The sequence below is a fragment of the Aulonocara sp. 'chitande type north' Nkhata Bay genome, linkage group LG5 (genome assembly GCF_057382095.1).
Source record: "Aulonocara sp. 'chitande type north' Nkhata Bay isolate Kocher_YH1m ecotype deep benthic linkage group LG5, A_spYH_male_GT1.1, whole genome shotgun sequence".
NCBI classification, from domain to species: domain Eukaryota; kingdom Metazoa; phylum Chordata; class Actinopteri; order Cichliformes; family Cichlidae; genus Aulonocara; species Aulonocara sp. 'chitande type north' Nkhata Bay.
The window spans coordinates 25,663,143-25,690,825 of record NC_141348.1 but is presented as its reverse complement, the minus strand read 5'-3'; the positions used below and the strand labels follow the sequence as shown (position 1 = coordinate 25,690,825).

The 27,683-nt window shown below is 41.9% G+C and overlaps 1 protein-coding gene across 11 annotated transcripts; it reads right to left on the bottom strand.

Moving 5' to 3' along the window:
- Positions 1-2,748: 2,748 nt before the first annotated feature.
- On the bottom strand, positions 2,749-25,570 carry wnk2 (WNK lysine deficient protein kinase 2). Of its 11 annotated transcripts, XM_086292497.1 has the most exons (30): positions 23,984-25,570; positions 19,011-19,183; positions 18,308-18,528; positions 17,422-17,579; positions 16,724-16,812; positions 16,293-16,512; positions 15,182-15,452; positions 14,057-14,337; positions 13,055-13,945; positions 12,537-12,650; positions 12,084-12,116; positions 11,773-11,889; positions 11,211-11,621; positions 10,347-11,039; positions 9,156-9,205; positions 8,855-9,017; positions 8,646-8,762; positions 8,382-8,552; positions 8,260-8,302; positions 8,004-8,159; positions 6,944-7,800; positions 6,683-6,740; positions 6,508-6,572; positions 5,805-6,388; positions 5,468-5,694; positions 5,141-5,371; positions 4,895-4,993; positions 4,147-4,191; positions 3,709-4,031; positions 2,749-3,325 (listed from the first exon to the last, which is right to left on the bottom strand). In XM_086292497.1, exons 1-30 carry the CDS (start codon positions 24,647-24,649, stop codon positions 3,023-3,025), a joined length of 7,830 nt encoding a protein of 2,609 aa, XP_086148623.1. In that variant the 5' UTR covers positions 24,650-25,570; the 3' UTR covers positions 2,749-3,022. The 11 variants fall into 11 exon arrangements, with proteins under 11 accessions (XP_086148623.1, XP_086148614.1, XP_086148613.1 ...); XM_086292488.1 differs by lacking the exon at positions 11,773-11,889; XM_086292487.1 differs by lacking the exon at positions 12,084-12,116.
- Positions 25,571-27,683: the final 2,113 nt, after the last annotated feature.

Sequence of the window (27,683 nt, the reverse complement as noted above, 5' to 3'; positions counted from 1 at the left end):
GGTCAACATGTCTTGGTCGATGATGAAACCAGTTTCCAGTTGGTAGCGTACTTGAACATTGGTAGATCCAGTGTTGTTCCTGAACATCACTAATTTCCTCACATCTGAGGGTGGCTGCTGGCCTTCTTTAAGACCTTGGCAATGTGGTGACACATCCAGATTGACTTGTGTATATACACAACTGTTTAAACTAGCAATCTTGGAATCTCCAGTTATTTAGAAATGCTTCCAAGACACCTTGACAATTTGTGTAATTCTGGAGTTCTACTTTTTAGATTTCCTTGGACAATAATAATAATAACGGATTGCATTTATATAGCGCTTTTTGGGGCCCTCAAAGCGCTTTACAATTCCATTATTCATTCACACACTGGTGGAGGCAAGCTACAGTTGTAGCCACAGCTGCCTTGGGGCAGACTGACAGAGGCGGTAGGTGAAGTGTCTTGCCCAAGGACACAACGACTGAGACTGTCCGAGCCGGGGCTCAAACCGGCAACCTTCCGGTTACAAGACGAACTGCCAACTCTTTGAGCCACAATCAAGATCAGGATGAGCTTCAAACTGCAGTGTCAAGTGTATTATGCCTGACAGAAAGATACTAATACACAAAAACTTTAAGTAAACACCTCAGAAATCTCCTATTATCAGTGAAATACAAATACCAGTGGTGAAATGTGGATTTTAACATAGATTTTAGCCTCTGTTTGGTGAAATATAGAGTGATAACTTTCCCAGAACTGCATTTGCAAAACTGTCTTTTCATTTGTAATAAGCAATACTGTTTTGGCGAATCAGAGTGGAGAAGAGTAAAGACCCAGAGACAATTTGGCTTGTGACTACTAATGAAAGCAGTATGTGACTAATATTGTGTGGTGTCAAGCAAAAATGAATTTATTTATGTCTTCAAGTATGTACAGCTTTTTTTTGAGAAGGTATCAATCTGACAAGGTCAGGAAACTGCTGGGAAAACAGGTGATATAGCAGGCAAAAGCAATCATACATCTAGCTGTCATTGCAAGCATTAGATTTAAAGACAGAAGTTACAGTGGAAAGCACAAAGAAAACTACTGCATAGGAGATTAAAAAAAATATCTAGGTCATTATTAAAGATCTACCTTATAGACAAATAATCCATTTTCAATTACTCTCTAATGTGCAAAAGTGAAACAATTTTAAAGGGTCATGCCAATGATTTTACATTTAAGGTTCAGTTTATGATGTGTTATACTCAGTCTGCGTAATGTGTTTTGTGAATTTGAAATTATTTTTTTAAATGTTGAAAGATAACAACCCTGATGATGTAAAGATGCTAGCGTGTTGCATTATGGGAAATCTAGCGTCCTCTAATTCTGCAAATATAGAACATTTCTGTTTTGGTTCCCCAAAAGTGTTTATTGTGCCTTTACAGAACTGCTTGGCTTACCATACTGACTGTGTAGTTTTACACGGGGAAACAAGGGACCACATTTATAAAAGCAAGTGTTTTCTTAAGATGACTGTGCCATTTGCACTCAAAAATACACAAAATGACTTATGCAACCCCAGAACTCTTGTAAGGGAGTAAATGATTTATGCAAGAGATGTATTAAAGTATTGTTTTTGACTAAAATAGTGAAAGCACTATATTTTTTGGAAATCCTTGAATCATTTTAGCCTTAATACGTATAAGCATGAGCTAAAAGGCCAGCATCTAATATACAATTTTGAAAACCTATGCCTATTACGCAAACATCAAACAGTTGTGGCTTTTCGGTAATTCACATTCATCATATGCCCCCCTAATATTATTACATCAACAGCATTTATCAAACGAAAACCATCCACGCAGTAATCTCTTAAAAACCACAAGGCAACAATATGTAAAGCTACAGATTGCATTAGTAGAGGTATGGGATGATTATGATTTTGACTCGTGTGTTGAGTCCTTCAGCCCTCCTTATGTATGATTTCAATCGCTTTCTCTGAACAACATCCACTCTAAACACAGAACACCACTCAGTGGGGATTCAGAGAACATCCGTGTGGTCATGCAGGCTGCTGTGCAGGTGCTAAAGCAATCCCACAAGAACATGACTTCAGTGAATAAGGAAACTTACACAAGTATATGCTAACCTAATGCAGCTTTGGATATTCATTAATCTTTTTACAATCTCTGATATTTAATGTACCGCAACACCGGATTGTAGTGTTTAGCTGTGTTTTGTTGCTAAATTAAACATGTTTTAATCCACATTCATTATTCAAATCACATAATTTACCTGTGAAGGTGAAAGCTTATATAGAATATATCTAGAGTATGCTTTGAATCTAAATGCTTTTCTTCAAAAAACAGAAACTGCATTTCAAGGCACTCTCACAGGTGTTTTTTTTTTCCACCTGAAGATAAAGTTCAAGTTCATTCAAATCTCTTAAGGATGTTTCAAGCGCTTGTGCTGGAAGCATTTCATCGATGAAGAATGAAACCTATCCTTGGACTGAGAGAGAGTAAAGCGACTGGCCTTAGTGACCAGGATGTCAAGTCTTCACAGTGATGGCATGATGGTGGCAAATAAGGTGTTGCATTAAGACACGTAACTGCAGCACCAACCTACAGATTATCTAATGGTAACTGTACAAACACAGGAGCTATTTACAGACTGACGATAATTCATATATACACTCGGCAGCTTATATATATATGAGTGAGATGAGCAACACAAACATCAGCTGTTTAACTGAAAACACAATATGAATGAGAAATACAGTATGTACATTCAATGCACATACAGAAAAAGAAATCTGCACTTTAATGCACGATTCAGCTAATTACAAGTGGACTGCACTCAAGGATTATGCATTGTAATACGGACATGAGGTATGTTGATGCAAAATGACACAAATAACAAAAAGACTAAGGATGAGTATGTACATATGATTACATACGTGCTGGTTATATATATTTACACTATTATGTACAGATTGACTAGAACTACAATGAGATATATTTTTGGTAACGGAGTTGGAAGACACAATGCTACAGAGATTAGAGAGTCCTCGCCTTGGGGTCAGTTGGCTGATATGATGGTGCTGGAATGGAGCTGTGGGTATCCTGAGCTGAGGCCACAGCAGGAAAGGCAAAGACTCCTGGAGGAAGGGGAAAGAAAAACCCAGGCCACTGGCTAATAGAGAGAGGTGAGGGCAAGGCCCTGAATGGAGCAGGAGAGTGATGCTGATAAGAGGGATGTGCCCCCGCCGGCGGGGTAGCGATCATTGTTGACCCAGGGGCATCAGGCCAGGACAGTGGCAGACTACAGGCCTCTGGTCCTGAAGCTGTCCATGGCGATAACTAAAAGGGTTACATAGTTAAAAGCAAATAGTAAACATAGCTCTTTTGCATATTAAAACAATAATAGCTACACTAACATGTAGACATGCAGGATACAGTACTGCAATACTAGCATGGCAATAACCTCTAGTAATCTTAACGAATGCCCCAGCATGCATTAGGAAATGAAATACAATAATCAAGTCAGAGTACAAGTCATGATAAAATGAAAGCGTATTACTGTATTCTGTAATGAACTCTTCTAATTAATGAGTCCCTACAACATTAAGGCATTTTGAAGTTATAGCCATTAGAGTAGTTTTATACACTTCAGGCCTCATGATCTAAACACTGTATATTTGCAATATCTCTTTTATAGAATAGATAATAACCATAGCACTCACATCTGAAGCCCTAGCAAGCTGTTCACTTGTTTGAAGTGGATCCTGATCCCAAAGCTGGGGTCGAGTTATACTCAAAGAGTTAGTGCGAGGCCGGTGGGTGACAATCAGAACCTCCTGGGCCCAGTCATCCATTAGTCGTTGTAAGTCTTCAGGCAGGTTGCTATCATGGGCACTCGCAGATGTGCTACTGTATGTGCCTGTTTTGTTGTTGCTGTTATTGGCTTGAGCTTGGGCCAATCCTATCACCGGCTGATGTGGAGGAGGTGTGACACCCCCAGGCAGCTGCTGTGACTGATTGGAAGCCCCTGCTGAAGCTCCAGACCCTAAAAAAGACACACACACATATAAACACCTGGTTTAATACCCTGATTACAACATGAAACAAACAACTTGACTTATAGAAAAACAAATTCTTAATGAGACTGTAATTTTACATACTGCTACCACGCTCTTTACCAAGACAAAGTCGCTTCAGTGTCGCCCCTACAGAACAAAAAAAGATTAATGCAAATCGCTGCTTTCATCAGCAGGTTATAATGGTCAATAACGGGGAACGGTGCAAAACAAAGCTACAGAGCACTGCAAAACAAGGGAATAAAGTCACACTAACAAATGGATAAACAAGGCAATCATTCCCCTTAAATGAGACAATCCGTATAGTTAGCAAATCATGCAGATGACCCATGTTTAAGGCATTACAAAGTGCAGGATATCAAAGTGACAGATAACAAACAGGTAATACAGGGTTAGAAAGAAGCATGACGAGAAAATCTATTGTAGTTTGGGATGCATGAGACATGCAAGAGTCTATTTCCTAGGAATACAAAGTTGATAAGTGCTTATTGCACACAGACAGAGAGCAGAAGAATTAGTGAGACACGTGAAACGTGAGGTAAAACTCAATACTTATAAAAATACGTTGAATAATAAATAAATAAAAACAGTTTTTAAACATGACTGATAGCTATTGGGTAAAATTCTCAGCTTCTCTTTCAGGGAATTTGTGTAAACTGCTGAATAAAATAAAATCATCTCTGAAATGAAATAATACAATAAAATACCAACTAATAACAATGAGGCAGGGAAAAAAATAGCACATAAAAAACCCTGTGAACTAAAAGGAGTTTTACTGAAAATATGGAAACCAGAAAATATGAAGCTATGCAGGAAGAGAAGAGATACAAACAGATAGATAAAGACACAGGCCCACTGAGAAATCTAGCTCGTGGCTTGCTACTCGATTTATAGGTCACTCTCTCAGATGGTTGAGGGTAATTAGACCAGCCTGTAGAGGAGCATAATCAAGGGGAAAAGACAACAGGGTAAGAAGAATAAACACTCCATTGCCAACATTATTAAACAAAGCAACAACACAAATAATGGTTTTATTAATACTCTTTTATTAATACTGTTGAATCAGGGTGTGTGGTACCTTGCCCCGGTGGCACTTGTGTGCCAGTTCCATCTCCGTGTAGTCCAGCATAAATATTATCAGAAGATAAAGAGCCTTTAAGGGAGCAGGGCTGCTGAGTCTGCACAGGCTCCGAGGTTGAGCTGGGAAGGTGGCTGGTGCATGACCGGGCCCTGCTGTGAGTGGGGAAAGACCCTTTAGCTGGAGACCCATTTAAACTAACTGTGTTGTCACCCGTACCTGCAGCAGCACCTAAAGACACACAAATGCAAGAGGATAACATCGATAAATAGTCTTTCAGTACATATTCTTAACTTTTAGTACTTGGATTTCTGCAAAGCCACTCACTGGATCTGCTAGAGTCACCAGTTTTGGTTGTGACATTTCTAAACTGTTGAACCAGAGGGCTGAGAAGTTTGCCTGGCTTCAGCCTGTGCTTGCTGGACCTCTTTCTACGGCTGGCATGTGGTGCAGCAACTCCCAGGCCAGGAGGAGGAACTTTACCAAGTCTTCGATACAGGAGCTCCACTTCCCCTCGCTGATGGGCCTGCAGCTCAGAGATTTCCTTCAGATGTCTGAGGAAACCCAGGAGAGAAAAATAATAATGACTTACAAGCTAAATGACAAAATATCTTCATATACAAACATGCTGCATGACAGAAAGCAAACCAAAAGCGATGCTTACTTCTCCCTGAGTCTTTGTAGTTCTCTCTTTATGTCTGAATCCTCCATCTCGGAGTCATTATCGCTGCTGCCATAGGCAGAGCCGTGCACCCCACCATGCCTGCTCGGTGAGTCAGAGCTCTGCACGCTGCTGCTGCGACCAGAACGACGGAGAAAGGCCACTGCCCTTTTCATGAGGTCACTTCCTCTGCGCTCAGAGCGGGAGTGTTGCAACGGGGTGGCAGGAGTCAGCTTTGCAGGGCTGCTCTCTGCCCCTGAATCTGAGGAGAGGAAGCGAGCGTGGACCGTGACATCCACAGGGACGGATGTCATTGCACGAGGTAAAGAGCCCCGCTTGGCGTTAGAAGGAGGCGTGTCCAGATAGAAATCAGGCGGTGCAGAGTAACGGCTACAACGTGTCCTCTGTGTAATGTCATCTTCAGTGCTCACCACAGAGAAACGGCCAATTGTGGTGGAGGTAGCCATGGCATCAAACTGACCATGGTCCCTAATGTATCCCACAGGGTGCGCCGGTGAGGCAGCGCTGCTCCAGCTCCTTTGCTTCACATCTCGTCTGTTGGCCACTTCAGGGGCAACAGGAGTGATCTGCCAAAAGCACAGAAGAAGAATTCGTATGACATCATGAATGGTGTGAAAGAAGAAAATGGTGCTGAATACACAGCTCTACCTTCACTTTAAATGTGTGAACATACTCTAGAACATACCTTAAATCGACCTCTTGCTCCAGAGCATGAAGCAGAGTGAGGAACGTGTCTTCTTGACAGGGATGCTGGAAGGAAAATATCCACAATACTAAAACTGTAGCACTGCAGGAATTAACTCGCATCTCATTTTACTTAGGAGATAATGATGCCGATTATGTTGCGATGTTTGACGTACCACACACAGCTGAATCACTCAGTGCGCTCAAACTGTCCATTCTCTCTGGAATTTGAGGCTTATAGAGGGCAGAGGATACAAACTATTACTCGTTGTCCTTTAAAATACTTGATGAGGAACAGCTAAATAATATTTGTCATTCTCTCTTAGATCAGTTTAGCTGTGCTCCTTTTCTTGAACTCCATTAAAACACTAAAATATATTAAACAGTTAAATTAATATTATTTGGATACAGTACAACACAGTACAAAACATACTTACCAGCTGTTCACCTCCTCTGTAGCGTCCCTCCCCTATTGGCCCTGGGGTGCTGTTTCCTGAGCCTCCTGTGGCGCTGTCTGGACCAGGAGGAGACTGGATGTACTCTGTGCCAGACCCTGGTGTCTCTGCAGCGCTGCCTGATGGATACATGGGAGCATACTCCTGGTAGAGCAAATTCCGTAGTTTCTCATCCAGGGTTTTAATGGTGCTGTCCACAAAGCCGCTACGAGCCAGTCTTCCTTCACCATCGGACTCACTGGGACCTGCACCATGCTGGGATGGTGCTGGACTCTGTGGTAGTGAGGACACTTTGGTCCCTCCAACAGTGGCAAAAGGCTGATGCAGCACCACAGGTTGCTGTGGTCGCTCGCTCCGTGCAGCAGGGGCGTAGGAGACAGCCGGTGCCTCTTTGACTGATCCTGGCTCCTGGAGCGGAAGAGTAAGCGGAGATCCAACCTGTGAAGTGCTCACATCGAGAGAGAGGGGCATGACCAGAGGGCAGCAGGGCACGTCGTCAGCAATAGAAACCGGGCATGTCATATCAGGCAACTTCTGAGATGCATGGATTGGTGAGATGGAGCCGAGAGGGGATCCCTGCGAATCTTCCACAGGGAAAGCAGCATGCGGGGATGATGTTTGTGTTCTGGCTGTCTGGGCTTGCATGCTGTGTTGCATTGAACTGCCTGCTGGCTCCACTGATGGCACTGACTGGAGAGTCGGAGGTGCAGACACAGGAGGTGACAGGGTGGCCAGGAGGAGCGGGTCTGTGTTGGACATTATTGGAGGACTGCAGAATCCGTACACGTCGTAAGAGAAACCTCCACTTCCCCCAGACATTGTGGAAGATGAACCCTCTTCTGCAAAAGGTTTTTAAAAAGGTAGAATCAAAATTACACAGAATTGTGATATTTATTTATTTATTTTAAAAAAAGGTCTACTTTATTTATTGTGAAATCAGTTTTTGCCCATCTGAGCTGCAGGATGCCTGTCATTGTACTGCAACAAGGTGGTGCTCTTGCTCCTTGAAGCTGCTGGATATTATTGGAAAATTTGCAGTCACCTCTGGAGGGCTTTGCAGTGGTGCTGTCAGCAGGGTGCATAGCGGCTGAGCTCCCAGGTGACTGCGTAGTGGTCCCGTCAGAGGGGGTCTCCTGACTGGATGTAGGTATCTCCTCTACAGGGCAGATTATGAACCATCTCTTTCCTGTATGAAGAACTGGGAAGAATTTAAAAAAAAAAAAAAGTTATAGTGACGAGGAAAAAGGATTTACCAGACATGCATATGGGTAAATGTTTTTCTAAGAAAAGTGTTATACCATTTTGCTGATAGACTGGTTGAGATCCTCCAGGCTGCTGACTCTACAAAGAAATGTACAGATGAAAGCTAAGTCAGTCTGCTAATTGCTAATTTCAAGCAATGAGTGTATTTGTTTCTTACCTCTCCTACTAATGCTTCAAATGGCTGGACTTGTAAAGGACTGCAACTCAAAGCTGTGTCCCTTTCACCCTCCATGTCTTCATTCAGCATGTCTTCAGCTTTATCCACAATATCCTTCAGCTGGTCAATAAAGATTTCCTTCTCTAACATCAAGATGAAGCCATTCTCTACCTGTAGATATGCAGTTGTTAAGATGTTAAACAATAATGTAAATATTAAGAAATGATTAAACACAAAGTCTAGATTGTACAAGTCTGGATTAACCATGTAAGTAGCGATTTCCTCGGGAGCGTCTCCATCCAGATCAAATTTAAATGTCACCATTTTGTGGTTGTGAGTCTCCAGCTGGCATTCGACCATTTTATCACCAGTGTTGCAAACCTGTGGGAGCAGTGCTTACACTTTACAAACTGAAAAATAAAAGATTTCAAGAAACTGTACATTCTGACACCACGAATGTCACCAAGACTCACATTGAGCATGCTCAGCTTTGGTTTGCTGGTCTTTTCCTGCCTGGAACGGGTGCGGGCAGACTTGCGGTGATGTTTCCTCGGTTTCCCATCTCCCTTTCCCACACTAGCAAAGCTTTCATAGCCATCACTTGTTTCCTTACCAGATGGTATATCAGACTTGAGACTAAAACGAAAAAGAACATTTTAAGACAGTTTAGCAATTCACGGCCAAGTGGCACATTTTCCTCACACAAAATTGTAAAAACTACAGAATCTGAAAAGACATAAAATATATTTTTAAAAAAAAATAACAGATACACACCTGTCAAATTCATAACTGGGTAAAGATATTGGTTTTTCCTGAAGCACCTCCTGAAAATAGAAAAATGGGAGTGTAAGAGGACCTCGATGAAGGACCTATAATGGATCACTGGGGGACTAAGCCTTACTGTGGTTAATGTATAATGTAATATGGTTAATGTGTGTTGTTACTTCTCAGCATGTTAAACTAAGATTCAGAAGCTGGTGTCATGATGGGACTGATGTATAAAATTTATGTTAATGTAATTTGAAATGAATCCTGCAGTTTGAACGTTCTTTCTGACCAGCGGATACTTTAATACAGTCATGTGAAAAAGAAAGTTTTTACAGAGCTACAGTATGAGCCATCATTTGTGGAAGTAGTAATAATGTGAAGTAATTGGTTTCTGTATCCCTTGCTGAGGTTTGCTGGCATTCATTTATGCACGGCTCTCTTCAGGTCCTGCCACAGCATTTCAGTCAGGTTGAGGTCTGCACTTTGGACCAGTGACACATCTTGTCTCTTTCAGCCATTCTGTTGTAGAATTGCTGCTGCATTTGGGATCAATTTCAGCCAGTCTTGAGCTGTCAGGCATACGGCCTCAAATGTGACTCTAGATTACTTTAATATACAGTGGAGTCCGTGGTCAACTCAATGAATGCTCTGGTTTTGTAGCTGCAAAACAAGCACAAATAATCACCCTCCTCAACCATGCTTGACACAGCTGCTATGAATTGCACTGATGTGCTGGCGTATTGTAATCTAAACGAACCTAAGCTGTGGAGCCATGTTCTTTCATGAACTTTAACACCTGACATGGTTAATAAAGCCTCTGGAGTCTGAGAAGCGTTTTTTTCCCCCCCCACAGTTTCTTGGAGCATCGTAAGGTCTGATCTTGGGCTGAATTTTCAGAGACGTTAAAAACTGGTAAGACTGTGGCGTTGAGTTACCCCCACACCTAACTGCCTAAACCTCTGCTTTCACAAGTGCTGATGATCAGTTAATCAAGTTTTCTTTAGAAGCACCTGGCTGGTGTACTTACTTTTTCATGGATCTCCAAAGAGTTCTGTGAAGAACTTTCTTTTTCACATGACTTTATTTGTCATTTGCAGAGACAATTTTAATCAAGCACAGGTAAAGCTTATAGAATTTACATAAGTGTATAAACTGGTATTGTTCTCAAATATTCACAGACATTGGATTCATCACTACCTCTGCACAGGGCTCTTGATGAGGGGTGCTGGATGCAGATGCCATGTCTGCAGTTTGCTGAGTTGCAGGCAGGCTGGAACACTCGGGTATTGAGACTGTTGTCTGGGTGCCAGGAGGCTGCAGAACTGGAGCTGGGACTGAAGTTGTGACAGAAGCTGGAGCGGGAACAGGAGCTGCAGACTGAACTGGTGCTGGCAGGGTGTTTGGGCCTGAAACCAAGCCTGGGACTGACATTTCGGGTTTGGATGAAAGTATGCTCACAGAGGAGACTTCTGTTTGCTCCAAAATGGGACCCGATGCTGATACTAGTGGTTGAGCTGGGGCTGAGACTGCAGCTTGAATTGCTGTTGGAACTTGTATTGGGATTGAAGTGGGGGATTTAAGAAGGGTTGTGGTTTGAGGCATAGCTGCGGCCTGAGCTGATACTGGGACTTGAAGTTGGTTTTGTGCTCCCACCACAGCCAGAATTTGTGCTGGAGGTTGAGTAACAACATTAGCTGGGATTGGGATTGACGCTGGGGCTGGGACTGGGGCTGAAATTGTAGAAGCTCCTGCTAAGTCAAGGCCAGCTCCACTAGTTTCTGAATCTGTTCCCCTTCCCCAGAGAGAAGTCTGAACAGCAGGCAAAACTGAGTGAACCGCACCCAAATGCTGAAAGTCTCCCAGAGTGCCATGCGGAGTGAGTGACTGTATCTGAAAGAAAACAAGCACATTTAAAGAATTGTTCATCAGTTAGTTCAAGTACTCTGTGTCTTCGAGTCGCTAAACCCATGCCCAGCAAGCATCACACCCATTCCACCTTAGCATTACAGATTTCCTATGATCCAACCAACCATTACAGTGAGAACTGAGTGAAATATTCACCTGGACAGGCTGCTCAGCCAGACCGTGCTCAGGATTGGGGGCAGGGTATGGGGTGGGTTGTACCTGAGAGAGAGGTAAGGGATGGGTGGAATGGAAACTTAGGTTTGGTTGAGATGTGGAGGGGCTGCCCTGCTGCTGTGGCACTGCTGAGGACACGGCCATGGCAAAAAATGGGAGGGGGAATGCCACACTGGCTACATGCTGAGGTGTGGACAGAGGAGTGCCAAGAGTAGACATAGATGGCATGGCAGAATGAGGAATCAGAGGCAGAGAGGGACGGTGGGGTGAACGTGAGTAATAGGTGCTAGACATAGTGGATTCACTGCTGCTGTAGACAGATGGCAGAGGAGCTGGCGAGACGGGGGAAGGCTTGTGGCCCCCTGTTTGAATAACTGCATATGGTGAGGAAAACTGGGAAAGAAAAAGGGAAAATGATATAAAATGAACAAAGATAACCAATAGAAATAACATTCACACAGGGCCCTTATTTATTACTCTACCCTGCCACCTATTATATCATTTTATAGGAAGATTTGTTGTTGTCTTCTCTAACACAACACACCTGCATGCTGATCTGCAGGGGTAGAAGTGGGGAAGGAGCACTGGAGACTAACTGTGGAAAACTGGTAGCGGTGTCAGGATGACTCAGGTGGGAAGCAGGCTGCTCTGCAGATAACAGCTAAGGAAGGAAATGACATGTTTGGGGTTTTGTCTTTCTTCTTTTCTTTTTTTACTTATTTAGTTTTTTTTACAGTATGAATCTGAAACTGAGAATTCAAACTAATAATTAAACAGTTTAACAGCTTCACTTTATTACAAGTGAGCTGCAGGGCGGGCAGACTTGTGATTCAGTTATTCTGCATGCTGCTCTACCTTTGGCAGGATAGCAGCTGGTTGGAGATGGTACTACAGTGAGGAGAGATAAATGTGAAGGAGACACAAACCACATGAACAGCTATTCACATCACACACATAAACACAGATATACAGTACAGTGCACATTGGCTATTAAAGGGAAAATCAGATACACTTTTCACCCACCTCACACACAGCACTAGACCTACTTGACTTAAAATGGCCAGCACCACTAAATCAAATGGCAGATTAACTTCCATTATATTGCATGTTTCAGTTTATGATTTAAAAGTTGAAATTGTATTTTTTATATTACATGTCAAATGACGAGACCCTGCGAGTCAAGCACGCTAGGACAGGCAGCTGGGTGGGCTCCAATGAGCGACTTTCAAACCGTCGCTTCATAATTCAGATTTTTGGGTCTCACTACAGATGTTGCCAGGGTATTTTAGAGTCAGATGTATGCAGTACCTGCTCCTGGTTGGGCTGGGCAGTGTTCTGTGTCTGTAGAGTTGGGCCTGCAGCTGGAAAGCACTGTCTGCTCTGGTTAGCAGCAGTGGCTGGCGTAGCTGGAGCAGGAGCTGTCTGTCAGAAACACATAATGGGAGACCTTCTTTAGGGATAGTAGAACTGTATAATATGTGCTTGTATTTAATACAACAAATGTGGCTCACACTTTAGTTTGTCAAAGCATTTGTGGTCACTTGCAAGAAAATGGAGAGGGGTGTTTTTTAGCAGCTGGAATTGTTCATCAAGGGCAATTAAAATGGAAATGGGAAGCGGCAGCATTTATCTATCATTGCCCATCCAACATGTTAAGAGAAGCACTTTGAGCGAGTAATTCAGCACTTAATGTTGATTAAGCAGGAGCAAAAACAGGCTGCTAACATACTGGGCAGGGGAGAGAGGCAACTTGCAGGATCAGGAAAGATACAGCAGGCTGCTGCTATGGCATTTCAGGCTATGCAAAGTCTTCTTCTCTAACCCACCAGAGAATTGGCTCTGTCTTTGCTGTGATGTGATGATAACTGCAGGTTCCTAACCACATTTGGAGAACAGTAGAACGGAGCATCCAGGCTCTGGCTCTTGTCTTTATGCTCACGTACTGAAGAACAACAAACCCCAGTTTGGTTGTGTAGTGGATGATTAACACCTCTATCAGAGAGGGTGGGGGAGCTGGTCCTGCGACTGACAATGTGATGGAGACAGTAGTTGAGGAGCGTGAGATCTCCACCTTCATACAAACTCCGTGGGAACACATTTTGTGAAGGTGGAGAAAGATGTGAAGGAGAAGCTGCCACGACGGGCTGACAATTTGATGATGTGGTAGTGGGCAGAGAGGGAGGAGACCTTGGCTGATGAAGAGATGTGGGCGAGCTTGGCTTGGAGACTGGAGCAAACTGGGTGGATGTGGTGTCAGTGCGTTTGTGTGTGTGTCCCAGTGATCCACCTCCTTTTGTCCTGTCCTTGCAGAGGAGAGACATGCAAGCTTTGCAGTGATGGTGAGGCCCTGGGCTGCGTGGGACACATGGAGGCAGCTCTGCAGGAGGTTGTAAATTAAGGGGAAGGTGAGGTGAATCGAAATGACTTGCTGAGTCATGATGAGAGTGTTGATGGGGGAGCAAGAAAGGCGATAACAATGACGGCTTCTGGGCAGAGTTAGCATACAGGCAGTTTGTATCGTGCACTCGACTCTCTGTGCTATTTGCCGGAGACACTTCCTGTAACGGACACAAGCAGGGGAGTGGAGTTGTCTTAGTTAGCGATTGCATCCTACACTGTACCATCTCAACCATTGAGGCACTGCCACGCCTAAGACACATAGTACTTTCAGTGATGAGCAGGTTCTCATGGCAAACAAAGGGATCACTGTAGTGACGCTGATGACGTATCATTCCGAAAAAGAAAATAACATTTTCGTTATTTCAGAAAAATATCATTAAGGATATCAGAAAGAGAAAATGAAAATAACATGAAATGCTTTTACTCACTGTTTGACACTGATAAGGCCCCTGGTGCAGTTGTGATGCAGGTTGTTGAAAGGTCCCAGGGTGCAGCTGGCCTGCGGTTTGCTGGTACGCTCCTTGGTGTAACTGCACGGACTGTGCAGTGGACTGCTGGTAAGGCCCCTGGTGCAGCTGAGGGTCAGTCTGTGCAGGAGGACTGTAGATAATCTGAGTTGTGGTAACAGGTTCTTGAAACGTTGGGTAGGGGCCATTCTGCTGATTGTTTTGCTCATCTAATTGCATGGTGGAGCTCACTCCACTGCCAGCTGTAATAAGAGAGCATGTAAAAGATTATGATTCACCGTGATGCTTTTTGTCCATATGCAGGAAGGACAGACACTCAAAAAGAGAGATGGGGTGTGGGAGACAGTGGAGTAGAATCTTAATAAAATTCAAATGCTAAATGATGTCACGTAATTTGGCATCACTCAGACACTGCAGCAGCCATATGTCTGATTCTCGCTTAGGTTCACTGAAACTATTTTAGCAACAGTCTGTGTCGTGTGTTTTAACCAGTGTTTGATTCTGTTGACCAAGATGATAACAAATGCACAAGGAGAAAAACTATCATGACATGTGTTGATACTTTTGTCAGCACATTTCATATGAGCGAGATGAAGACGTTCTGGAAATACGAGATCCAAACAGAGCTAATTACGTTGTGTAGATAGGTAGGATCCAATCAGAAGTAATCTCCTTGTGCAGTAAGGTTAGATACACACATTTAATCTGAAAAACACGCAGGGAGGGCAGGCTCAGCTATGCTTTCTCACGATAACACAACAAAATATCTCTTAGCAGGAAAAGCAGCAGCATTTCATATTTGATGTCATGGAAAATAAAATGCTTTGTAAACCACGTGGAGCAACTCTCACTGGTAAAAACATGACAAACTTTTACACTTTATATTTTAGTGAACTGAATCACTTCAGATTTAGTTTGTGATGCTCTTGCGATATTGAATCAACTAAAACTAAAAGAGCTTAGATGTTTAAATTCTTAATAAAATTAAAACTGGTCAAAATTGGCTCTTAAAATCAACACTGGTTTTAACTTCAGGTTTTGTGTTAATGCACACATTCACATAATATTCTAATTCCAGTTTCTTACATGTGGTAGATGTGGCAGCGGGGACGGTGCAGATCAGAGTCTGCTGCTCTGACTCTTGGTCTTCATAATCTGTAGTAGCTAATGCAGCTCCCTGTGGCATCCCTGTACTGGGAACCTGTAGGAGGTTCTGCTGAGTTTTCTTCACGGGTGTCTCGCTGTTTCCATTTGGTGAGACAGTCCGCTCCCTCCTCCATTTGATTAGAGCTACACGATCTCTGATGGACTTCCCAACGATCTTCACATCACAATCCAGAAAGAAACCTGAATCCACCTATGGAGGCACAGGCAAGATACTCACTGCAGCTCAGAACTACCCATCCTGCATTAACAGAAGTTTGCATGAAGAGCGAAAGGTCAAGTGATCAGTTGCCCTAGTTCAGGAGCGTCAAACTCACTTTTTACACCAAGTGCATGTAAAGACTTTTAACTAAACAATTAATAATTACTGTTATGTAATATAAATGCCCAGATGGAGCTCTTTACCAACAGGAAAAACTCTAAAATTGATTAAAATACAATTGAAAATCGAAAATATATGCCCTCCTTTTCCCAAAGCTCTCTAGTGGGCCCGACTGTCTTTGCCGAGCTGATTCTTTCCCCCGTGCCTTATGTTTGACACCCCTGCTCTAGTGTCTATGTAGACATAGTCCTGTGGTATCTGAAGCACTTCGCAGTACTGCAAACCAGTAACGCACTCCTTACATCAGACCTACATCAGAAGATGTGTTCCAATGTAATGACTTCCATAACATTATTAGACACTTTGTATATCATTATGCTGATAGCCCAACTACCTCATAACAGGAAATAACAGAAACTGAATTGAAATAGCAAACCACAAAAAAAACAAAACTACTTTTGTTATGGTTAGAGTTTAAATTCATTTCCCCTCTATCAGTCCATAAACCTAATCTCACTGACTGGCTGTAGGAAGAAGCCAGAGTACCCAGACACAGGGAGAACATACAAACTCTAGACAGAAAGGCTCCGGCCAGATGATGGATTCAAACCCAGGTGTTTGTTGCGAGGCAACATTTTAACAGACACCAATAAGAAACATGAACTGGCAAAGCACTGAGAAACAGTGCTTTTTGAAAAAAAATTTCCTTACCATTTCTTGGGCAACAACTTCTGGGACCTCATGCACCAAATCAAAGGTAAACTCAATGGCACCAGTGTCTTTGTATTTTCCCTTCAGTTTTTTAGGATCTTCGACCCACAGCTTTAGAGCGATGGATGCTTTTTTCCCATCATCTTCTTCATTGAGCTCCACCCTCACACCCGTGTCCTCTGCAAAGAAGGCGTGATTCAGGAGGTCCTTGATGGAGTACCTGCAAGAAATACACAAACACTACAGACCTGCACTACATGTCACTGGCACAGTAAAACACAGAGGAGCACAAACTATGTCAGAGTCAAATAGTGGTATTGACGTCTCTTTGCAGGAGGAGAAACAAAACAACGCAGTGCTAATATAAGAGTCAATCTCTACCCACACAACAATGCGTCATAAGCTAGAGATAGAGGTTCTGGTCCAATTACCTTTCTTCCCATCTGTGACAGATGCACTCCCCGATTATTTCCTTAATTTCTGGGTCGCGGACTTTGCTGTAGCTGGCAGGTTTCACCCCCTAAAAAAATGTAATCCATGTCTTAGCTTACCAAATGACAGATTTTAAACAGAAGTACTTGGAGAAATAACAGAAGAAACTTCTGTCTGCATTGTATAAAATCCTTAAATACAGAGTCTGTTAAACACATTGTCTTTCAGACATATGAGCCCTGGGAATAAAGGTTTTCAAAAGAAATAGGACCGTTCTCATCTGCCAAATTAAAAGTGTCAGCATTAGCTACATTAGGTAGATACTGTTGTCTGTTATAACAGTAATTTAACTAAATTAGTCCGAGGTTTGCCCATGCTCTCAGGGTCCTGTGTTCCAAGCGCTGCAGAACCAGCTAGATGCTTTATTTTTTTCTTCCAAGTTTGACCTGGAACACCACAAGAATACAACAGTGCATCTGTGCAGGCAAAAAAACTCCAACAAAATAAGCAAACCTACATGTAAATTTGACTGTCTTTTGATCACTGCAAATGTGCAGAACAAATCGGATATTGTGGCAGGCTTATAATGAACCCTTCATTCTAAATAAGAACCAAAAAATTGAGATATAGCTTGGCTTTGTTGTAATCATAGATTGAAAGTTATTATAGCAGTGGCAGGATTTGAACGTGAACTCACGCTGGTCACTTTGCGGTAGATCTGAGCAGCATTTTGACATTCAGAGTAGGGATATTCAGATGTTGCCATCTCCAGCATACACATCCCAAAGGCGTAGACATCCACGGCCTCGTCATAGTGCTCCTCATACATCTCTGGAGCCATGAACTCTGGAGTGCCTGGAAAATTAATGCAAGAGAAGATGATAAATTGCAAACTTACTGATGGTTTAATTGAACTCCAGTGGCATCAACAGCAGAAACTGATCAGGCCTGATAAATCATGAAGAATTTTCTAAACATGACAGTAAAATATAGCAACTTTAAGGTGGTCAAAAAGCTAATAATAAGCCCAAACAGTCTCGGTAACTCTACACCAAGTAGGGTTAATGTTTTTTTAAAAGTGGCCAATGATTCAAAACACTCATTGTGTCACAGCTGGTCGGATCCAGTGACACATAGATGTTGAGCTTTTAATGTAATTCTACACTTCACAGAATTTTTTGTTTTGTTACATAAAAAACATAACAGGCACAAAATCCCACACTTAGAAGGAACAAGTTCCCTTATTTTGGTTATGCAGTACACAGATTTACTGTTTTCGTTTACTCCCACAGTGATCGTCAGTGTCATTTTTGGTACTGAACACTACCTGCAGCAACAAATAACCCGCTGACACATTTTAGTGTGGGATTGGTGAGTGCAGTGAAATATTTTGCCAAAGATAAAAACAGAGCCAAGAATTAAAAGCAAAACTAGAGCGAATGTTTGACTTTGATGCATCAGGTAAAATAATCTCGACCCCTAACGGTGTCTAACAGTGTCTGCACTGCGTTTAGTTTCTTTCTGCACTGTGAAAATTCCCAAATCATTAAAACAGCATTTTTTCCAACTGCATGGTAACTAACCAATAACACTTTTAGCAAAAGAGGCTCTCTTTAGAGTCGCCAGGCCCAGGTCTCCGATTTTGACAGAGCCCGTAGGACCAGTGATGAAGATGTTGTCACACTTAAGGTCTCTGTGGATGATCGGAGGAGTTCTAGTGTGGAGGAAGTGGAGGCCTTTGAGAATTTGTCTGCACCAGCTTCTAAGAACTTTAGGCTTCATGACCTTAAAGCGCTTCAGATACCTGTTGGAAGATAAAGAATGTATATATTATTGTGGTGATAGAGAATTTCCAGTTGACAACAAGTAAAAACTGGCTTTTCAAACATGCTGAATGATAGTTGCTGAAATCACATTTAGAGATCTATCCCCAAGTAACCTCTGCATTTATAAAATATATCCAGTTAGCTGTTCTTCTCTTGCTAATTGTTATAGCCTTCTCTAATGATTGTTCTTTTCTCAAACCAATTTCCTAATTGTGACTGCCTGAAAATCTTTTTCTATTCTGTCCTACCCTCTATTTGGTATTCATTTATTTTGCTAATTACTCTTTACGAAGAAAATCCACCCCCTTATTCACATAAATATATCTTTCAGCTTTTGGTTGGATTTCAGCCATAGAATGACTAAAATTATGCCATTCAACAGCTTTGGGGAGCAAATTAAAATATAGCAAAAAAGACAAACAAAGGTTATGACAGGAAATATTTTTCTTTTGCCGCTCACGTTTTTAGTGTTCCTGAGGTCATCAGCTCTGTCACCAGAACAATACACTTTTTCCCTTTGACGGGTGATTCCCAGAAGTCATAAAATCGCACAATGTTGGGATGCTGGAGAGCCTTTAGCATTTCTGCTTCCTCTTTGAATCTCTGTCTCTCTGCTTTGGACAGTTTCCGTTCCTGGAAAAATGAAGAAAGAAAATGTTTTTTTGTTTTTTTTACTATTATTTATGCATCTACTTCTATAGAGTATAAAGAAACAGTATTAGTCTCTCTGTGTTTCTCTACCCACCTCATTTCTTTATATTTTGCTTCCAACAAGCCAGACTTCTATCTTTTCAAAGTGGTCTCAAATAATAGTTCTCCACGTTTTCTGAGGGATTTTCAGCCCAGTCCTTTTTTCATAGGAATGTTTGCTTGTTTGTTTGTTAAGCCATGTAACACTGACCTATGAAGCATTTAATCATAAAAAGGCAACTCAGGGGACTAACTGGTAATGGGTCTACACATAGAAGACAACTTAGCAAAAAAACAATTTTAACTCGTGTCTTTAGGCACTTTACTAGCAGCCTGGGACTGAAATACCTATTTTGGGCCCATTTCTTTAGTCAAATCTACAAAATAAATAACTAAAAAGATTGCCAAAGGTAACACAGTTTGACAGACAAAAAATAGTATCTTTTCTATTAGGTGAAAACTTTGCGTATCTCAGCATGTTGTGCAGTGTTTTCTTTACTTTACTTCACTGACAAGTGGAGAATAAAAGAAGTTGCAGGTCTCAAAACCTATCTGCAACAGATGAACAATGTCTGAAAGTCCTGTCTTTAAGAAATGGGAAAAAAGGCAGCAAAGACCTGACACAGGCCCTGAGAGATGCATCTTCATTTGATTCATGGACTGTTCACAGATTCCTGAGCAAAAATGGCCTCAGTGGAAGGCCAGGAAATGGAGAGGAGAGGCCAGGAGAAAAGGCTGAGGTATGCCAAATTACACAAGAACTGATGAATGATGATGAAGAAGGAGAGCCATCTGTGAAACACAGTGGAGGCTCTGTTATGGTTTGGGGCTGCATTTCAGCCAGTGGGGTTGGCGATCCTGTCAAAACTGATGGAATTTCTGTACCATCAGATTTTCTCCATCATGCAATATCACCTGGAATGCATCTGATTAGAAACAGCTTTAGTTTCAACATGACAACTATTTCTTTGAAAGCAAACACATATATAGAAATGCATATATTGAAGCAGTGTGGGATCGTGTTGACAGAACAGAACAAAAGGCAGAAACATCCAAAGAAGAGCTTTGAATGTCCTTCAAGAAGCCTGGAGAGCTATACCTGAAGACTGCTTAAAGAAAATACAAGAACACTTGCCTAATATAGTTCAGACGGTGCTGCAGAATAAAGGTGAACATACCAAACACTGACTTTCAAGCTCATTAGTTTTGTACAGCCTCTGTGTTTGCCTTCTATAATGTATTTCCACTTCTGTTTGCAAATGTTTCAATAAGTCGCTGCACCTGTTTCTCATTTAGGACAGATATGCATTCTTCTCAGTTAGAGATGGTAATGGAACAAATATGATTCCTTTGAATATTCCCATTGCTTTATGATGGGACTCTGCTGCCTGTGGCTCATGTTTATAGTGAAAGCAGCTTTGGCATTTTGAGTGGGTATACATGGGGGTCTGAACCAATTACTCTCTTTATTACCACTGTGTAGAAAACACAAAGCACTACAGCATTCGTGAAATCACATTTTCAAAAGACAGATGAGTAGAAGTCTTGTTTAATCTGTTGCTGTGATACAGAGACAGACACATCTGTCATGGCAGATAAACGTGAGCTTTAATCACATTTTTAATCATAAATGTCAAACATGCCTCTGGTAAATAATGGAACAAAAAAAAATTCCATTAAGACTTTATAACAGCGAGCTAGGATTTCTTTTTATTTTCCTTTCAATCACAAAGCCACAAAGCATAATGAAAATCCTTGATTTAGGAATTAAATTGCACAAATTTTGAATTCTACATCTTTACTTATACAAGCCTGAGTGGGTTTGTGTATAATGGATCAATATTTTGTCCCCTTTCTTCCCTGAACTGTTGTATAAATAGTAAAACAGCTGACAGCAAACACCCTCCGCATTTCAGTTTCTCTCTTGTCAGCACAACACATCCAACTCAAAGACTATGACAACGCCAAAAACTGCATGACCTCCAGGGTTTCTTTAGAGCCGTCTCCATAGACACGTTTCAGCAGAAACCATTCGGGTGCAGTTGATGTTTCAAAGGCCAGGGGGTCCACAATAACCTGATGTACATTTCATGCTATTGATTATCGACAAATACCTGAGAATCAGATTTCCTGCAAAGCTCATAGTGATCTATACAGTGCTCAGTCTGAGGTGTCTTATATTACATGCAACACTGTGAAGGATACAGATCCGACTTTCTTTCATAACTCTGATTCTTATGGTGTACAAATATATTACAGTTTGCCTCATCCCCATATCTTCATTGTCCTTTTTTAAAAGCAATTTTCATACAAATTATTAGAAGACGCTTTGAGGGATAAGATCTCAGCAGGGTGTGGCACCAGGATTGTCTTTACTGAGACATAATTGTGCACAATGAAAAACTAAATAATAAATAATATTAGAAATAAAATAGAATGTTGTGGACACAAATCTGGAAATAATATAAACATACAGAACTCTTGGTTTACTGTGTATCAAATACTTCGTATACTATAAACTGTCCTTAGATGAACCCAGCCTTTCCCGTTTCTACTCTCATGGTGCAGAAGGCTGCATCAGCAAGACTCACTCTCCAGACACATCTGTGTGGTAACAGCACAAGGGTATAAATCGCTGTTTGATATTTATTACTAAGCCATCAGACAAAATGTACAACTGTGAGACACTTCTCAGTGTGGTAAAGTGCTTTGGCATTTTACTAAATTGTGTTAGGCGATTTGCTAATTTCGGGTAAACAACTCAGTCAGCAAACGTTTGATCGCATTTTTGCAGGCAAGTAAGTAGCAAAACTGGCAGCCTGGTTTGCTCAACACCAGGAAAAAAGCTCCACTTCAAATACAATTCATTTCTGATTTCTATGAGCATCTATGTTTTCTGCTGTCTCATTCTTAGTTCTACCTCCGTACGCACACAGTGTACAAACCACACAGGGCATCTGAGTTACAGCAGCTTTTTTTGTGAGTGAGTTACACAGACAGAGACACTCCGAAGGGCAAGGCCTCATCTCGAGGGACAGAATGGTTGAATCATCACTAGATCTCCCCTAAGAACCTGCTCAGACACCACGCAGATGCAAACACACACGCATAATGCACAAATACACTTACTGTAGAGCTCATCAAACGTGACACACATTCAAAAAGCACACTCTGCTGTGAAATCCAGTTAATTATGTGTTTAAGTGCTTAAAAATATGCCCAGTGGTTGGATTCTCTTCTAACAGACAAGAATGAGCACTGAAGATATGGATAGGTGTACTGATGAGGATCAGAAAACCAAATGCAATAAAGTAATAAAGTTAATCTTAAACAGTAGTGACGCATTGTGGTACAGCCTTGGACAATCGCCGTTCTCACTCTTCAAATGAGATGAAGACACGCTGAATGGGCTACATCAGAACTTCATTTTCATCTACTGAATGCAAATAGAAGCACAATGTAACTACCACTTAATTCTATGAACCTTACAGAGCTAGGCTGTGATTTTTTCATTAGGGAGAAATTCAGTGATTCGTTGGGCCAGACTTGCTGAGATGCCTTCCTACACTTTCTGCAAGAGTATGAGGTGAAATGTTTTTCATCTTATATGAAATAATTGTAATTATGATCAGTTAAAGCACACGAAAGGTTTCTAAGATTACGATGAGATGGTGACTCATCATTTTGTGCACTGGCCCCAACGTCTAAGTCCGCGTGTAACGTGAAAGCCAATTCAGTGACTAAGCATACACCAAGAAGTAGTAGCTATTTAAGTTTAATGAAAAAGATCTGCTGGGAAAAACAAAGACGCTTCTGCTTGTGTTTTGATGCAGAATGTCTTAATACTTAATTTTTAAAATTCTATTCTTATGCCTGCTCATAAATCTGCAGACTGAAAAAGCTTAGCACAATTTGAGCCCTTAAAGGGCAGCCACTGTCTACAGGTCTGTCTGCAGACTAATCTGTATATCACATGGGCAGCATCTAAACTAATCATTAGATTACCACATACACAGATTAGTGATACAGCAAGCTGTCACTCATATGAAACACTGCATCACCCCTTGCTAAAATATAGCCTATAAGCAAATCTGACTAATTAAAGTGCCATTTCAGTTCATCTGCTGACATGGCTGAGTAGGTACAGATGAAATTCAATTCACTTAAGAGTCAATAATGTGCGCAGGGGACAAGGAGGATGCAGATTTCCTTTAAATGACATCTTTGTAATCTACTGAATCAGAAATGTGCTGTTACTTCAACTTGGTTTGGAAATAGCAACATCTACATCTAGGCTAAGAATTATAAAAATAAAAGCTTGTAAACTGATTGCTGAATTTTAAAAAAGTGAAAAAGTGAAGTTTCTTGTAATACATATATATGTGTGCGTGTGTTCACACATAAATCCTGTCATATGTATTGTAAATGCTTGTAACTTCAGCTTGTTTAATCAATCCCAGCTATATACAGAACCATGGCTGTGACCTGGCTGAGCTAATGAGGGAAAGAACCAAAGACAACAATGTAACACAGCATCCACTGACCCTGCCTGAGAGTTTGGTACATGACTGGCATGTATATGGGTATTTATGTGTAATATAAAGATCTTTATTATTGTCTTGCTTTTTATTTTTAACCTTCAAATGAGCGAATGAAAAACAATCAATGATGCTGTAGAGCTCTTGTAGTCAGCTAATTTGTGTTGGCTGATTGATGTTGGACCTCAGTGATTAGCGAACCCACCTGAAGCTCACACCAGGCCACTTCGACCCAGGTGTCGGTGTCGAGACCTTTATAGACAGTTTTGAAAGACCCTCTCCCCAGCTCGATGTCAAACTTGAGGAAGCGCCCTCCGGGCGAGGTGGCCACAGCCTTCATTCCGGGCTCCTCTTCGTTTTCGTCACTTCCTGCTTTACCTGTGACATCGGAGGGCACGACCTCTGCCTTGGGCTCGCTTTCGCTCCTGCCTCCCTTCTCCTCGTCCGCGTTCACGCTCTCTGTGGCCATGTCTTTCAGGCCCACCTGGCTCTCCGTGCTCGAGGTCTCCTGGAGGCGGGTCGCGTGCAGAACCCGCGCCCGACTCCTGTCAACGATGGTTCGCAGGTCGATGTTGAGTGCCGGGCTGCTGTTGGCGAACTCCGGTGTGTCCACCGGCGGCTCTTCGGAGTCTGACAACCACTGGCTCCGCCGAATAAACCTGTGGCGGACCGGCACCTGGTAGTCTGTGGAGGGGTATGAGCTGGGGTCACTTGCTCCACGCAGGGCTGTGTTTTGTATGTTGACATTGTGGTCTGTACCATTCTCATACACAGGCCTGCAAGCATTTGCATTAATGTCCGAGTCCAGATTAGGTGCTGAGGAAAACGTGGATCCCAGTGGCGGATCTTTGCTTGAATCCACCGAATCCATCCCGGTTACGCTGTTAAACACTCACCGGCGACATTGTTTCTGGAGGATGATGAGCCGCTCTCTCGTAGCGGTGGAAGAGTTCGCTGCTTACCTGCAACACTCCAACACGGTGACGCAGTTCGCCAGTTTAGGGTGTATGGCCTTGGGTTTTTTGTTTGTTCGGGACACAAAACATCCCCCAAAAAATGTCCAGCGGGGAGGATGCGTGCATTGCTCCTTGCCACCTCACGCCCCGGTGGTCCACCTTGCTGCAGTACAGCACAGAGCAAGGCGACCTAAGCCTGGTGTCGCTGTCAGTTTAACCTATGAGCTCACGAAATCCGTTTCGACCACATTGCATAAGATCCTGCGCCTACTATAAAACTGTGATTTGTTCCGCAGACAAATAGCTGTTCTATAGGCCTACAGTGGACAGGCGGGGATGTTTAGACCGTGGCACGCACCGGCTCCTCCAAAGACACATCACGGGACAAGCAAGTGCGCGTCAGTCATCGAGACGGACTCCGGTGGATGCAAATATACAGCAGGTGTTCCGGGTGAAAGTGTGAATCAGCTCCGAGAAGTGTGACCTCAGCATAATTCCATCTATCCTCACACTCCGCATATACTTTTTCCTCTCCTGCGTCGTCCTGAAGCCGAGTGCAGGATGGACACAAGCGCTTATCAGATTATGCTCACTGCGGCACAGCTTGCCCCACGTCGTCGGAGCACACAGCTCTCAGCGCATCTGTCGTTCCAGATGATAATGCTGTTTTCTTCTTCAATTTCATCTCTTTCAGGTTTGGGGAAACTAGAACATTTCACGGCACAACCCACGCCCCTAGCAACAACACGTATCCAATAACTCGGCACGCTTTTAGGCGGCACCTTTACCCTCCCCGGACACAGGCTGTGTGGTCCACACTGCTGTCCGCCCTCATCGTGACGCGCTAAGCCTCCAATGGGAAGATGACTGAAAGCCTACCAACCAAGAGGCACGCTGTGGGTTACCGGATAACACGCACCGGACCCTGTCTTAACAGTAGACTCATCCGGATGGATGACGTGCAGACAGACCGACACATGAGAACATCTGGTGTATTTCTCGAAGAGCTATCATAGGTTTTAGTCCCCTTAGACATTTTATTTGTGCTTACAGGATTTATTAAACATTTATTAAACAGGGTTAAACGGGGTCTTTGTATCCATATCGTAAAACAAAAACAAACAAATTATAAAAATTAAGTTGGAATTAAGTCAGAAAGGTAGCATATATTAATACATATTTAACATATTTTCATATTATCTCTGTGACAAATATTATTTTCATTATATTAATAAACTACGAAGATCTGATAACAGTCTACATCACATATCTTTAAAGTATTTAAACACTTTTTATGGTGATCTGAAAGATGTACGAAATATGTTATTATCTTTATTTTAAAAATAATATAATATATTTATAATTTTAATCAGGGCATTTGGTATCAGCAAAATTAGTGGAAAAAATGTTGTCAGCACCTGGGGTACTGACTTTTTGTTTTATACTTTGTGAAGCACTTTGTGATCTTTTTATCTAGAAATGTGCTATATAAATAAAATTTTACTTACTTACTTACCAGAAGCTCAAAACAGAAGTCAGTATTGGATAAGCTGTTTGGCATTGGCAGGGAAGATTTGACAAGTTTATAAGGGCCCAGCCCACACACTCAACTCGCTGCTCAATCCACAAATGCATTTTCCTTACAAGTGTGGCACCATTTAAGGGGAAATAAACAGGCTTTCTAACACTATGAGATTTATTTCCAAAAAGCATTGTTACAACAAAGAAATAATTGACCAAAATAAAACAAGTGGAAGCTCAGAGGAGGACATAACCAGTTTTTGAGACACCTGATCTGGGGCAAAATGATGACCCCAATATCAATTATGGATACCAAGTATTGTGTAAGGCAGGGCTCTGAAGATGTGGAGCTCTGAGGTTTGGTTTCTCAACTGCTATCTTTTCCCCCTCATTTGTTTCTGTGATGGACTAATCTTGAAGAATCTGTCCTGATTTATTGGTTTGGCAATAACTAGGAACCACTAAATATGGATCTAATGTTATCCGAGTCATGCTGTGAACACAGATATGCTGATGAATGTTTGCAGTTTTAAGGCCATATTCGGAGATGAAGCACCTCCGTTTGGCTTGTGACATTTTTTCTACTCTAAAATCTGGTTTCCTATTTTCTGTGTGATGTAATCAGAGGACCAACTGTCTTGGTGTATGTGGGCAGCATTGTCATTTTTTCACCCAATTTCTGTATCATCTAAATTGAATTGATAAAGACAGGAAAGGTACGGTGTAATGCACTTTTAGAATAAATACTATAAATACTAATACTGTCAAACTTTAAGCTGATGCTTGTGCTTCTCATCTCCTGACAGCTCTAGGTCTGACTCCTTGTCCACGATTGTGAGGAAAATCGTTTCTGCCTCAGGCTGCCCTCTGCTTCCTATAATTTGAACACAAAATGCGAGGTCCCTACAAAGGACACTGATTAAAAGTAAAGAGGTAAAAAATAAATAAATAAATAACTAAAAAGGTAAAATTGACATACATCTCTTAAATCCTAAAGCTAGGAGTCTCAAACTGAAGAAAACAATTTGATTTTAAGCAACAGAATCAAAATATTTGCAATATTATCACTTACCCTCCCTTTTGGCCATAAAATGTGGAAACTGCCATTCCCCTCATTTAGAGCCCAACAATCTAGCACACAGTATAGTATCAAGGTTTCTTTCTTTCTTTCTTTCTTTCTTTCTTTCTTTCTTTCTTTCTTTCTTTCTTTCTTTCTTTCTTTCTTTCTTTCTTTCTTTCTTTCTAAGACTATACTGTGAAAGTATTTTTACATTCTCCACACCTGTCAACAGGAAAGTTGAGTTTAACATTTTCTTTTTTTATATAGTGTCGACTTTGTGAGACAAAGATCACCAGGGTAACGCAGGGAGCAATGGGAATCAGTTGGTGGGTGGTTACAGGCGCTCTAAAGGCCCATAAAAACAATTA